This window comes from Gobius niger (assembly GCF_951799975.1).
Source record: "Gobius niger genome assembly, chromosome: 10".
NCBI classification, from domain to species: Eukaryota; Metazoa; Chordata; class Actinopteri; order Gobiiformes; family Gobiidae; genus Gobius; species Gobius niger.
In genome coordinates, this window is record NC_136861.1 from 35,527,478 (window position 1) to 35,543,071 (window position 15,594).

The 15,594-nt window shown below is 42.9% G+C and overlaps 1 protein-coding gene across 1 annotated transcript in view; it reads left to right on the plus strand.

Annotated features, from left to right (window-relative positions):
* The window catches only part of csnk1da (casein kinase 1, delta a), a 32,437-nt gene extending 25,890 nt beyond the window's left edge, over positions 1-6,547 (plus strand). Inside the window, exons 3-9 of the mRNA XM_079565350.1 lie at positions 771-919; positions 997-1,225; positions 1,416-1,586; positions 1,761-1,909; positions 1,983-2,151; positions 2,220-2,332; positions 6,021-6,547. Of these exons, the coding sequence (XP_079421476.1) occupies positions 771-919; positions 997-1,225; positions 1,416-1,586; positions 1,761-1,909; positions 1,983-2,151; positions 2,220-2,332; positions 6,021-6,071 (1,031 nt within the window). The 3' untranslated portion in view covers positions 6,072-6,547. The remainder of the gene's footprint in view (positions 1-770; positions 920-996; positions 1,226-1,415; positions 1,587-1,760; positions 1,910-1,982; positions 2,152-2,219; positions 2,333-6,020) is intronic.
* Positions 6,548-15,594: the final 9,047 nt, after the last annotated feature.

Here is a 15,594-nt window from a genome sequence, read left to right on the forward strand (position 1 = left end):
GATAGTGAGCTTAACCCAAGCTTACTCAATAGACCGCTGCTTTCTATTACACTTCTTAAGCCTTTAATATCCACTCCGTATAAGCCCACAGTGCTGTAAACAAGATGTCTGTCTCCCTGTGAGGAGCAAAGATTACACACGGAACTTCTAAACCCACCTGGAACGCCGCATTTTTCTCATCATAAAACAACTCTTTGAAGAACTTACCGCCCTAGCCTGCCCAGATTTGTTTTGCACATTTTCAACTTCGCCGTCCCACAGACAATGTTGTTCTCCTCTGATAACCACATGCTATATAGCTCTATCTACTTTACTGCCCCTACTTCATTGTCAAACGACCCACAGTAGGGGATACACGAGAAGCCTGAATTGTGTCAGGGCCGCAACAACAATGACTCGAACTTCCACTGCACATCGTGTTGACCAGAAGTTCACTTCCCCGACACTCGTGCGAAATCAGCCCCATTGTCCGTTTCCCGACCACATCCACATCTGCTGACCCCTACCCTGAGGTCACTGCTTCGGCCCGAGACGTCCTGCCTCACGATAATCCTTTAACCGAGGCTCGCAAAGACTGACGGATATCACAAACCTGACACTAAGCCTCGCATTTTCTAAGTTTATTTGGGATTATGCCTTTTCATCATTAAGCAAACACTTCTAACCATGTTGGAGGGAGTTTGATTGGTGAATGGAGAGCTCTTGCTGCTTCGAGTGTGGAGTCAGGTATGCTCAGGTAGATGACGTGTCCCTGCGCCTCTGTGTGACAGTGGGAATCCCGACGATAAAGTGGTGCGGCGCCGAGGGCGACTACAACGTGATGGTGATGGAGCTGCTGGGGCCCAGCCTGGAGGACCTCTTTAACTTCTGCTCCAGAAAGTTCAGCCTGAAGACCGTGCTGCTGCTGGCCGACCAGATGGTAACGCACCACTGTTACAAATCACACTGTCCCGCCTTCATTCACGCCAACCACATGTCTTACTCTGTCCGCTGCAGATCAGCCGCATCGAGTACATCCACTCCAAGAACTTCATCCACCGGGACGTCAAGCCCGACAACTTCCTCATGGGCCTGGGCAAGAAGGGCAACCTGGTCTACATCATCGACTTCGGCCTGGCCAAGAAGTACAGGGACGCCCGCACGCACCAGCACATCCCCTACCGCGAGAACAAGAACCTGACGGGCACGGCGCGCTACGCATCCATCAACACGCATCTGGGCATCGGTAAGACCTCGCCATTTTCTTATTTAACAATGAGTTCAGACTGAAACAACACTAAATACCCCCAAACGTAGCCGGGCATATAAGTAAAGTTAAGGTTTGTCAGCATGAATCTGTAAATAATCACAAAGAGAGAAAGAAATGGCCAGACTAGGAGCGGGAAAAGTAACATGTGTTCCCCGTGTGTCCACAGAGCAGTCACGGCGAGACGACCTGGAGTCTCTGGGATACGTCCTCATGTACTTCAACCTGGGCTCTCTGCCCTGGCAGGGCCTCAAGGCTGCCACCAAGAGGCAGAAGTACGAACGCATCAGCGAGAAGAAGATGTCCACGCCCATCGAGGTCCTCTGTAAAGGCTACCCATGTAAGTCTGCTTTGTCCATGTGCTGCTACACTTTGGAAACAAGTGCAACCTAATAACATGTTAACCACTAGATCTAAACTTGATCTATAACCAAAGCTGCCACCAGATGCAGCTCTCGAGTTCTTCGATTGTACAGTTTGCTTCTTCTAAAGCGATGCCTTGTGTTCTCCACAGCGGAGTTTGCCACGTACCTAAACTTCTGCCGCTCCCTGCGCTTCGACGATAAGCCAGACTACTCGTACCTCCGCCAGCTCTTCAGGAACCTCTTCCACAGACAGGGCTTCTCCTACGACTACGTCTTTGACTGGAACATGCTCAAATTTGTAAGTCCCCACATCGCGCCCCTGCCCTGTGAGTCCGGGCAGTTGGCTCACATGTGTTGTCCTGTCGGTGCAGGGTGCTAACAGAGCAGTGGAGGACGCCGAGCGGGAGCGGAGGGAGAGAGAGGAGCGCCTGAGGCACGGCAGGAACCCCGGGGCCCGCGGCATGGCCTCGGCCTCAGGGAGAGCCCGGGCGGGGCAGGACGTGGCTGCTCCGTCCCCACTCAACCCCTCCTCTCACACAGGTACTTCGATCACGCATAGTACCCTGAGGAAGGGGGAGGGCGGAGCACTGACATGTGTTTATCTGCAGGGATGGAGAAGGAGAGGAAAGTGAGCATGCGCCTGCACAGAGGAGCCCCCGTCAACATCTCATCCTCAGACCTGACGGGACGCCAGGACACCTCCCGCATGTCCACTTCACAGGTACGGTCCACCGCCACACACAGGCCTGACCAGCACCATGACCAGAGCAGATCAGTATCTCATGGGGGAACTGTTTGTGCCCATCCATGGTTTCATTACGAATTAGTGCCAGTGTGCTAGGTGTCTTCCAGGAAACTGCTGACTAGTAAATTAAAGTTTCCGCAATTATTTAACCTATCAACACAAAGTAAAAAGTGAAGATTGCAGGTGCTCTTCAAGGATCCAGGTACAACATCATAGGAGGGAGAGTTTAGAGGAAGGCGAGGCAATCCGAGGCCCTCTGACTTCAGTAGAAATCCTTTATCACAGCCGGCACCAAGGCCATTCTAGTGATGTCCCTGCTGTAGTAAAGGATTTCCTCTAAACAACATAAAAAGTGTTGTGGTGCTAGAAACCTCCACAAGCACACCGTGACTAGAAGTGTCAATAATATTTTTGGAAGGGCCACATGGCAGTTTAATAAATGAGTCATAAAGCATCTCCAGTTACACCGGTGCTATATTTTGAATCGAACACTGCTTGCCCTGTAGTCCACCTTTTAGCTGCTCCCTCCATATAGCTTTGGCTTTCTCAATCATTTCACAAACTTCCTCCAAAAGCAGCATCTGTCCAGGTCTTTGGCTTTCTAGTTTGCTTTGAGTAGAGTAGAGTACTGCACGGACAAGGCTGAGATGAGGATGTTGGAGTAAACAGGAAGCAGTCGCGTCACAGACAGGGAAGTGTGTCACAGTTAGTTCAGTATTTTCAACTTCCTCTAACCGCGTCCTCCAGATCATTTCTAGTCTTAATCAGCTAAGGCTACTGGCTCCCCCTGGTGGCACAAACAGAAACCCTCGACATAAACCCTTTCCAGCTACTTTTAACACAAATAATTGGTGCAATAAAAGTCACATAAAATAGTGAGGAAGAATGAAGATGGCTGACATGCGGAGTAGATGTTTCTGTTCTGTCCTCATTAGCAGAGAGAACTCATGAATATCCAAACTCACTGCATCATTTATGAAGCATATGCACTTATCTATACACTTGTGGAGCCATGGAGGCATGCCGGCTTCATCTCAGGAACACGAGCTACATGTATACGTGTGAAAGCAGCGCCTGGAGCTCCTTCAATATGGAATGTTGCATCAGAGGGTGATAAATAATCTCCTTTTTAAAGAGGAGGGTGTCGGGCTTCGTCAATGATTCTTTGCTTATTTTTTAAAAAGTTGAGTGTGTTTGAAAACGAGCATACGATTAATCTGTATATTTGTGAGTTTGATCACTTACTGCGTAATAAATACTTGATGTAGGATGTAAATACTTCAGCAGAGGAGATGTCTGTTTGTTTTAAAGCTAACAGGCTAAAGGCTGTCATTGCTTTAATAATGCATTATATATTTTAAAATAGTTAGCACATGTGAACTAATCTGCCAAACACAATCGACTTGTCTTTAATTTGATTTGATCTTTTTGAATTACACGTGTCATTGCGTGTTAGTCTTTAGTTTTAAAGGGACTAGACTGAACTGTGACCAAAACAGTGAAGATGGCGGCCGCGACACAACCATCTTTCACCAAAGAAAAACAAAGAGTGGAAAAAGAGTGGTGCTGCCGGATGCTCTCTCATCGAATGCAATTTCTCCATCTGTGAGATCAATAAAGTATCATCTTATCTTAAAAATGTTACAATTTTGTATTTTCTGTTAAAGTACCGGAATTGAAAAAAAAAAAGGAAAAAAAAGGAACAGTTATTAAATTAGTTTTTACATTTTTCCCTCATATCCTGCAGCCCTACGTTGCTATGGTATTAGTCAATTGGCTTTTTGCACAATGTGGCTACGCTACTTTGTAATACTTCAGCAGAGGAATACTATTTACCTCATTAGGATATCACCACAATCCTTCTGTCACTCAGAAAGTTAGTGCACGAACTTAAAGGGATGTTTCAGGATTTTTGACATAGCGCCTCATTTCCTAGTTATCCAGAGTGTTGCTGATTTCTGGAGATATTTTTTTTTGTAATTCATGCAGTTCTTATATTTGAAGAGTTTCGTGGCGCTAGGCTTGTGCTAGGCTAGCGCATGTCTATGGTATCAGCTAGCCTGCATTAAAAACAGACCCTGAAACGAAAACAAGACGAAAAAGTGACAAAAAATGGATGAAAATTTGACAAAAAAGTGAGAAAAATTGGACGAAAAGTTGAGAAAAAATGGACAAAAAAGTGATAAGAATTTGACGAAAAAATGCGAATAATTTGACGAAGAAGTGACAAAAAATGACCAAAAAATGGCCAAAAAAATATCGAAAAATTTGACAAAAAAGTGACAAAAAAGTCGCAAAAATTTGACAAAAATGAGATGACTGCCCAACAAAAAAAAGTGATGAAAAAAAATCTGATAATGTGAGGAAAAAGATCAATTTAGTTTTGTAGGTCTTTCAAATGAGGTGTTACACTGGCCTACAGGATTTGGGTAAAGCTGAACTGGAGAAAATGCTCTCGGTTCAGGCGGGAGTTAAGAGGTTAAAAACAGTGTGACCCGCTCCACAGAGCACCTGAGGCAAATCACTTATAACACCAGACTAACCATACAAATGTCTGTGTCCATAGAGTCATTTTAACCATTTTGCATTTAAAATAACTTATATTTGAGCAGCATCAGCTTCGTGGTTGTATAAGCTACGCGGCGGCGGAGTGATCTGTTAGAAAATAGTCCCTCAAAATGCGATCATTCATGTGATGCAGGTCAGTTATATTCCAAACATGATTCTATGGACACAGACATGTATATGGTTAGTCTGGTGTTATAAGTGATTTGCCTCAGGTGCTCTGTGGAGCGGGTCACACTGTTTTTAATGCAGGCTAGCTGATACCATAGACATGTGCTAGCCTTGCATTAGCCTAGCGCCACGTAACTCTTCAAATATAAGAAATGCATGAATTACAAAAAAAAATATCTCCAGGTATCAGAAACACTCTGGATAACGAGGAAATGAGGCCCTATGTCAAACATCCTGAAATATCCCTTCAACTCTCCACTACGCTGCCGTGTGCTGGGCTCCGGGCAGCACAGAGCGGGACAAGAACAGACTGAACAAGCTGGTCAGGAGGGCCAGCTCCGTCCTGGGCTGCCCCCTGGGCTCTGTGGAGGAGGTGAGGGACAGGAGGGTGTTAGCCAAGCTCACCTCCATCATGGACAACACCTCCCACCCACTGCACGGGACTGTAGAAGAGCTGAGCAGCTCTCTCAGTGGCAGACTGAGACACCCTCAGTGCAGGACGGAGCGCTACCGCAAAGCCTTCATCCCCACTGCTGTCAGACTGTACAATAAGACTGTGAAGTAACGCCGACTGTAACAAGTGAATTTCTCCTTTGTGAGATGAATAAAGGTTTATCTTATCTTATCTTAACATAGAGACTGCAGTTACATGTAAGACCTGAGGTGGCAGTGGTGAGTAATAAAATGACAACTTCCATCTAATCCCTTTTAAGACAAACTCGCCAATTGAGTAAGACAATGGCAACATAGGGCTGGATATGAGGAAGAAATGAGATAACTGTCTCTCGGGCTCGGTACTCGTTTATTTCCACACCGGTACTTGAACGATACTGAGTTTACGACACCAATCCCTGACGGATGCGCCCTGTTATCAGCCCTCACAGAACTCTGTTTCTAACCACACTCTCCTCCTCCCCGTGTGTCGCAGGCTCTGTCCCGGGTCACCCCCAGCGGCCTCCAGTCGGCGGCCCCTCGGTGAAGCCCCCCTCCTCCTCCCCCTCGGCTCCACCTGTGCACCACGAGGCCTGGACAACCCCCACACGCACGCACCCACAGCACCCACCGCACACCCCCACACACTCCACCCACCACCACCACCACGGCCGGAGTGTGTGAGCGCGTGCGAGCCCAGAACTGTGGACAACTCCTTCCTCCTGCCGATGAAGCCATGGATTCATCTTTTCTTCTTTCCTCCTCCTCCCCTCTCTTTTCACTTGGGTTTTTCCCCGTTTCGTTCCTTCGGTCCTCTAGCATTGATTACAGCACTGTCACTCCCGACTCCACCGGCCTTAGACGACTGCGGAGGAAGTCTTAGCAAAAGTAGTCGGCGCGAGGGGGACTTTTGTTATACAAGCGCACCAAGAACACCCAATCCATCCAGCAGTGTTGAAGAATAGTGCCTAAACTTTGTGTCCTCAAAGACTCGCCCACAACCCTCCTTTTTATTTTGTTTGTTTGTTTAGCTTTCAACGTAACTCCTTTTTTTTTTTAGTTTGTCGTTTGTAACGCCGGGGTTGTTGTCGGCTGATTATTGGCTTTAGTGAGGAAAGCTGTGAACCAGGTTGATGCGGATTTGTTGCTGTTAATTTGTGCGATTGCCGGGCTTTAGAGAAATGTTTTTTTTTGTTTTGTTTTTTATCGTTTGACATGCTTTTTTTTTTCTTTTGGATTTACTGCCTCCTGGGCCACACTTTTATCTTCGCCGCTGATATTTCGAGAGCGCGATGAAGGGATGGTTCAGTATTGTGCGGTCACGTCACCGGACGCCGCGGAGGACTTTTTTTTAAATCTTCGCAGTCGGTGGCACTCAGCAGACCGGAGCAGTTCTCGCTTTTCAATAAGGCCAGTCAAAAATCTGCTGTACCCCATTTCTCTCGTTAAGTTTAAGCTGTCATTTGTAGCCGTCGCAAAGCTTTCTGAAGAAGTTGGACTTAAGCACCCGCAACCATTACTGTGTATCGTGACCTCGCAACTTCTAAAAGACGCTCGAACGGACACGCAGCGTCTTTCCGGAGCGGTTTAACTTCCCTCGTCTTTGTTTGTTCTCGTCCGCTTCTGCCACACCCGTTGTTTTCGAAAAAAGCAACGGGGAAAATCGATGAGTACGTTTCTTACCGGATTCGCGAAATACTGAACTGTCCCGGAAGCCGTTCCTTTTTTTACCGAGACCACGTTGGACCGACGGCCAACGCCTACAGTTCGTATGTTTGCAACTGTCCCCGACTTACGTTTTCACCGTGTTGTTACTGAAATCTTTTAAGAGGAGTTTCGAGATTTCCCGCGAAGCTCGGCAGAAGTCGTGACCGTTGGCGCACGTTGGCGTCATGGCGCCCCGGGCGAAGGGGAACTTCCAAACGTCTGGAACTATCGAAGCAGAGTTTGAACTTCCAAACCAGGGCCGTTTGTAGGTTGGACTTTTTTTCCCCCCAGTATAAATTGGCTTAAATATCGTAGTAACTTTGCGATAAATGGGAAAAAACTTGCTCTGGTTCTGGAAATTGGACAAATTCAAGTATGACGAGTTTTAACGACCGATCGAAGCTAAATCGTGAAAGCGAACGGCCCTTTTAAATCTTTTCGCGAGATCGCCGTCGACGGCTTTTTTGCGATATTTTTGCGCCGCCATCTTCCATGCCCTGCACTTTTTTTCCCTTCATTTTGGGACTCTTCGTCTCCACAGGTCTAGGGGTTTAGCGGAAACAGCCTATTTTAGCTCACATGTAGCCGAGAGGAGGTTTTTATTTTAGGGTCGATTGCTACGGCCAGAGAATCGTCTTAAGAAAAGGAAAATACCCACTGCAAGTCCAAAAACTATACGGTCTGCTGGCACTCAGCAGACCGGAGCAGTTCTCGCTTTTCAACAAGGCCAGTCAAATCTGCTGTACCCCATTTCTCTCGTTTAACCAACTGGGACACTGCAAAAAAAAGTTAAGTTTAAGCTGTCATTTGTAGCCGTCGCAAAGCTTTCTGAAGAAGTTGGACTTAAGCACCCACAACCATTACTGTGTATCGTGACCTCGCAACTTCTAAAAGACGCTCAAACGGACACACGGCGTCTTTCCGGAGCGGTTTAACTTCCCTCGTCTTTGTTTGTTCTCGTCCGCTTTTCTGCCACACCCGTTGTTTTTCGAAAAATAAAGCAACGGGGAAAATCGATACCGGATTCGCGAAATACTGAACTGTCCCGGAAGCCGTTCCTTTTTTTACCGAGACCACGTTGGACCGACGGCCAACGCCTACAGTTCGTATGTTTGCAACTGTCCTCGACTTACGTTTTCACCGTGTTGTTACTGAAATCTTTTAAGAGGAGTTTCGAGATTTCCCGCGAAGCTTAGCAGAAGTCGTGACCGTTGGCGCACGTTGGCGTCATGGCGCCCCGGGCGAAGGGAACTTCCAAACGTCTTGAACTATCGAAGCAGAGTTTGAACTTCCAAACCGGGGCCGTTTGTAGGTTGGACGTTTTTTCCCCCCAGTATAAATTGGCTTAAATATCGTAGTAACTTTGCGATAAATGGAAAAAAACTTGTTCTGGAAATTGGACAAATTCAAGTATGACGAGTTTTAACGACCGATCGAAGCTAAAACGTGAAAGCGAACGGCCCTTTTAAATCTTTTCGCGAGATCGCCGTCGACGGCTTTTTTTTGCGATATTTTTGCGCCGCCATCTTCCATGCCCTGCACTTTTTTTTTTTTTTTTCTTCATTTTGGGACTCTTCGTCTCCACAGGTCTAGGGGTTTAGCGAAACAGCCTATTTTAGCTCACATGTAGCCGAGAGGAGGTTTTTATTTTAGGGTCGATTGCTACGGCCAGAGAATCGTCTTAAGAAAAGGAAAATACCCACTGCAAGTCCAAAAACTATACGGTACTAAAAAAAGAAAAAGAAAAAAAAAAAAGCAACACTCAGGACTCATTCGACACGGCTTCCCTTGAGCGGACGACCCGATCTGACCGGCGATGCCAACCCCCCCGAAAACCGATGAGTCCGAACGCGTTTTCTTTTTTTCTTTTTTTTTTGGAAACATTAGAGAAGTGCTAGTTGTGTGTCTAGTTGAAAAAGGGGATAGTGGTGACTCGTATTGTCTTATGTATAGGATGTGTGCCTGCCCTGGCGCGTTTAACACGAGGGCAGGAGTGATTTTGGGAGAGAATGCCTCGCTCCAATAGTTTCTTTTTTCCTCTTTAAATATTCTACTTCACCTCTTCAGGATTGGAAGAAAAAAAAAAAAAAAAAGTGATGGAATTAACTTGTCTCACGGATAATTGCAAGTACTTTTTTTTTGGTTGTCGTTTTTTGTTTCTTTTTTTCTTCCCACGTCGGGACTCGATTGTCACTTCTTCTTTTCTTTTCTTTTTTTTCTTGGGTTAAACCCCCCTCGTCGTTTTTTCGTTTTGACTGTGAAGGCGGTCGAGATGATTGTCAAAGCATTTCCCTGTCTGTGAACTCGGGACGTTTTTTCCTTTTCACACAAACCCCCTTCCACTCCTAAAGACTTTTTTGCTCCTCATTTGTAATGCCACTGTATTTGTGTATTTTAAAATTGTGTAAATAAATTAATAAGTACTTGTATGTCACGTGTGGTTATTGGATGGAAATATCTCAGTGTGGCTTTTTAGTATTTTAATATAATCTTTGGACTCGACATGAAACAAAACCTCAGCACATGTGAATTAAAGTTAAATGTCTCAAAAGTGGAGACATTATTCAAAATGTTCTGAATATTCCTTTCCTAACTCAAATTATCATGACTTCCTAGAATGGTGTGGAGTGTCGTATTATTATTTTGGAGGTCTGAAACATTTCGAGATCTGCTGAGAACAAAAAAAATGTGTGACAAAAATCAATATGAACTAAATAGATTTTCAATAGGGTCTTAGACTTAATTGGCGATTTCCAAGATGCCCAAAGCTCTTAGGTGCTACATTACCTCGGCGAGACTGACTGTGACTGATCCTTAGTTGTGAATCTGTGTCTCTTTGATCGGCTCCATTCGTAAATTGAAGAAGAAAAGAGAAAACTGCGCTGTTTGGAGCTGAAATCAAACGGCCAACCTTGTGGTTATAAGATGTTCAGGACCCAAGGAGACGACCAACCGCTTTGTGGGAGCTAATGGGGATCCTAATAAAGAATAAACACGCATGCACAATCAACTGAAATAAATAAAAATAACAAGAGAGGCTAAAATCATCCAAATGTCTGTTGACAGTCTGAAAGAGCCTCATATCATGTAAATTCACTGCCAATGTGGGAGCAGCTCCATGAAGCAGAGGACCTGGATTAAATATGATTATAATTAACATCATAAATGCAAAGTCGACTACATTTGTCTGAAATGTAGTCGACTAAAAGTAGACTTAAATTTAATTAAAATATGACCAAAAAATGTACAAGAAATCTTCAACATATGTTCATTATCTCTATCCAGTGTCCATTATTCTGTCATTGGCTCACGAATTTTGAAAGCATAATTTAAATCAAGTCTTTTATGATTCTACGGTGTGGCTATGCTAGCTCCTCTGACCTGAAGGTGTGAGCGCCTGGACTTCCTGTCTGTTTTCTTTTCCTGGAATAATAATCATATTTTCTAAAGATTATGTTGTGGGCGGTGAGTTCCCGGTAGATGATCATTTACTGTGTTCAAATCATGAAGTTCAGATCAGAGACGCCTGTGATCATGAAGGATTGAGAGTTTGTCTTGAAGCTAAAGGCTAACATGCTATAAAAATATATATAAAGGCACTATTTCAAGTTGTGTAAAGCATTAACCCCTTAACTCCCACCTGAACCAAGCAGGTTTTCTTGACGAAAACAATGATGGAAAAGTGGCAAAAATGTCACAACATGACCAAAAAATGACAAAAATGTGATAAAAATGTGACAAAAAAATGGCAAAAAAGGGATGAAAAATTGATGAAAAAGTGCCAAAAATGTGATAAAAATGTCACAAGAAATTGACAAAAAATTGACGAAAAATGACAAAAATGTGATTAAAATTTGACCAAAAAATGACAAAAAATTGACCAAAAAATGACCAAAAAATGACAAAAATGTGATAAAAATGTGACAAAAAAAATGGCAAAAATGTGACAAGAAAATTACAAAAATGTGATAAAAAAAAATGACAAAAATGTGATAAAAATTTGACAAAAAAATGACAAAAATGTGACAAAAAAAATTACAAAAATGTGACCAAAAAATGACAAAAAGGGACGAAAAATTGATGAAAAAGTGGCAAAAATGTGATAAAAATGTCACAAGAAATTGACGAAAAATGACAAAAATGTGATAAAAATGTGATTAAAATTTGACAAAAAAATGGCAAAAATGTGACATTTTTTACAAAAATGTGACCAAAGAATGACAAAAAAGTGACAAAAATGAAAAAAAAAAAAATGTGATGACGTGAGGAAAAAAGATCCTCTCGGTTCAGGCGGGAGTTAAGAGGTTAAATTAGCCTTTAGCTTCAAGACAAACTCACTGATCCTCACAAACATAAACGTCTCCTCTATGGAAATATTTCTACCAGGAACTCACTGGTCTGAGCTCATCTTAATGGAAATGAATACAGACAGGAAGTACTCGCGCCCACAGCTTCAGCTCAGAGGAACTAGCGTAGCCACATTGTGCAACAGGCCGGTGTGCATATATGTCCTTTGTTATTTTATTCTATTTTTTTAATTAATTTTTTAATTCAAAATGGGACCTTTTTGTTTCCTATTTAAAAAAAAAAAACACCAATAGGCGAATCCATTTATTATTCAAGAAAAAGAAAAAGTACGTAAGCTGCTTGACGTCCAGTCACGTTCACGTACTTCGAAGCCACGTCAGGGCCTGTGTGATAAACTCGCTTTTGTGGGGGTTTCTGCTGTAATCCTCCGCTGTGTCCACTGGATGGCGCTGTCAGCACAGTAAACGCCTCCATGTTCCGCAGGGGACGGTTACATAAAAAGGTCACGCATGACTCTCTATTGCGTGATGCTACCGCTATACATAGGCTACGTGCCGCTAAAGCTAACAACCAGTGCCTTTTACACCTTTTCTACGTTGACGTAACATTTTGAAAGTCAAGATTAGGCCTTTTTTTTTTAAATGTGTATGTTTTTATACTTGAGTCCACTGAAGCGTCCCAGCCCCACTGTGCTGTTTGTCCTCTGGAGTCAGATCCCTCCTGACAGTCAGCCTCTCCCGGGGAAACAGAGCCATGATGGTGCTGACTCTTTCACACGCACAGACCGACGCTTTTAGATGACTCTAGTTCAGCACATTCCCTGACAATTATTTCCTCAGAGTTTCATTTTAATATATCCAATAACCTATTTCAGAATCCTTTCTAGAATCAAGAATCAATTTCCCCTACCTCTAAAACATGTCTAATAGGCCAGGATGAATGAGGGTGCGCTTGAGGGTGTGGGACAATGGACGCAAACGAACGAGCCCATGCGTGACTACAATCTGGAGTGGCCTGTTTACATGAGACCCATGATGTGTTCATTAACATGCACTGTGTCCCAACCAAATAAAGCAATAAATAAATCTGAAGTGTTGGACGTTTCACCTTGTCATCCAAGAAGGCCAGAAATGCTTTGTGTTGCTGACGAAGCTTCACGGAGGAGAGATGAAACTGGGTCTACTAAGTAATATTTTCTCAGAGGCTGCCGAAAAAGTGCCTGGCCGGCTCTACCAGATTGCTGTACAGTTGTGGAGTATTGCATCACACAGCACTCGCGGGACAGGAGTTCTATCCATACAGTAGGGTGAATATGGGTAAAGTGGGACACTTTTTGAAAATTCAGTTGTTTGGAATTAAATGCCAAAGTCTTTACTGTTATATATTTTTAAAAAGCTTTAGATTCTATTTTACACCAGTGGAGGAAAACAAGTCAAATGTTTAACACAGAAGTTAAAATTTTGCCTCAAACACAGGTTGGTCCAATGATACATTTTTCGAGGTGCTATTGGTAAAGTGGGACACTTGTAATTGGTAAAGTGGGACACTATTAACATGGTAATTTTTGTATTCAAAATCATTAATATTATTGTAGCAACTACTTTCATGAATATGTGAAGAGGTTATGAATAATAATAACCATTCTAATGGTTATTCTAACTGGTGTGTGAGACACATGACCATGATGGGATGTGTCTGATGTGCAGCCTGTGCTGTTGCTGCAGAACGAGTCAGACATGTTCCAGTGCGGAATATCTAACTGGGACCTTTGGTATAAACTAAAAACAAGAGTGACAGAACAATGGAAGAATAATATTGTAAAGTGCCTTCATCAGATTTGTTTTTGTTTATAAATGAGTGAGGAATAAGCTGAAGGACATGCCCAAAGAAACACATGTTAATCTGTGAACTCAGTCCGCCTTTAATTGGTGAAGTATACGGGAACAAGCCTGTTTTAAAGATTTGAAAAGAAATATATATATATAGCCGTTATTAAAAAAAGAAAAATCTACAATTAAAGAACTTAGAAACCTATAAGAACAACTTCATGTTGAAATGTTGCTAAACGGCGATCAAGAGTTCGTAGTGAACAAGAGCTATAGTTAAAACTTCAATCAGAAATGTGATCATCAGAAAACTTAATCAGAACAAGAAATATAGAGTTAAATTGATCTAATTTGAAGATGTGTAAATAAAGAAACACCTAATACCCTGGATTTTCCATAAAAATACACTGTCCCACACTATAAAGAATAAACATGTGACTTTGAGATGTTTTGTTTGCAGATGCATTCCCTTATATAAAGTATCAACAAAAATCTGCAGCTGTTAGTTTTAAAGAGTTATAACCTTAAGATCATAAATCCACAAATGCCATGTCATTGGACACACCTCCGCTTTTTTACTACTTGGTGGTAGATTATGGTTTGCCACGCCATATGAAGTGAATAAATATCCACAAAACCATTATTTTCTTATCCTGCACATTCTAATTATTCGGTGTGTTTGTATTTTTAGTGATAAAATATGACACATTAAAAAATAATCATGATTAAAGTTAAGTGTCCCACTTTACCCATTGTCCCACTTTACCCATATTCACCCTATATATTATACACACAGTATATGTAAGAGTGGTTCTCAAACTGTGGTACTTGGGCTTCTTCAGGCGGTATTCAGAATCAAATTTAGTATGTGTTCATTTTGTTAGACTGTGTTCACGTGACGTCACAGCATCGAATTCTTTCACAATAGTAACTTTGGTAAACATCCCCTCAGTGTCCAAGAAGAACATGTGAACAGTGTTGGGGTGAAAGACCTTCCTCCAGTCAAGAGATGAAGATGTCAGCAGAACTATGGAGCAGGTTTTTTTTCTCAATTTTTCATAAAATTTTTCTCACTTTTTTGTCAATTTTTTGTCGCTTTTTCGTCCGTTTTTTCACATTTTCATCCTTGTTTTCGTCTCAGTTCTTAGATTGGGGTAAAGCTGGAGAAAAAGTGCTCGGTTCAGGCGGGAGTTAAGGGGCTAATGCAGGCTAGCTGATACCATAGAAATGCGCTAGCCTTGCATTAGCCTAGCGCCACAAAACTCTTCAAATATAAGAACTGCTTGAATTACACTCTAGGAAATGAGGCCCTATGTCAAAAATCCTGAAAAATCCCTTTAACACACACACACACACACACACACACACACACACACACACACACACACACACACACACACACACACACGCCAGTGTAACACCTCATTTGAAAGCTAAGACCTACAAAACTGAATTGATCTTTTTCCTCACATTATCAGATTTTTTTTCATCACTTTTTTTGTTGGGCAAGTCGTCTCATTTTTGTCAAATTTTTGCGACTTTTTTGTCACTTTTTTGTCAATTTTTTTGATTTATTTTTGGCCATTTTTTTGGTCATTTTTTTGTCATTTTTTCGTCAAATTTTCATCCATTTTTTGTCACTTTTTCGTCAGTTTTTTCTCACTTTTTTTCACATTTTCATCCTTGTTTTTTCGTCTCAGTTTTGTTGCTATTTTCACACCTTTTTTTTCCCCCCAGAAGCTTTTAGATTGGGGTAAAGCTGGAGAAAAAGTGCTCGGTTCAGGCGGGAGTTAAGGGGGCTAATGCAGGCTAGCTGATACCATAGAAATGCGCTAGCCTTGCACTAGCCTAGCGCCACGAAACTCTTCAAATATAAGAACTGCTTGAATTACACTCTAGGAAATGAGGCCCTATGTCAAAAATCCTGAAATATCCCTTTAACACACACACACACACACACACACACACACACACACACACACACACGCACACACACACACACACACACACACACACACACACACACACACACACACACACACACACACGCACACACACACACTGCCCTCCTTTGCCTGGCATGTCCTGTTGATACAAAGCTCTTACATGGAATTTGTGCAAGTCACCGTTTCTGGCAAGTGCTTGGTGTGACGGCTTATTTGTTTTCACGCGAGACGGAGTGGGCTGGTCTTATTGTCTGCCTAAAAATACCCCCTCCACCCCATATGT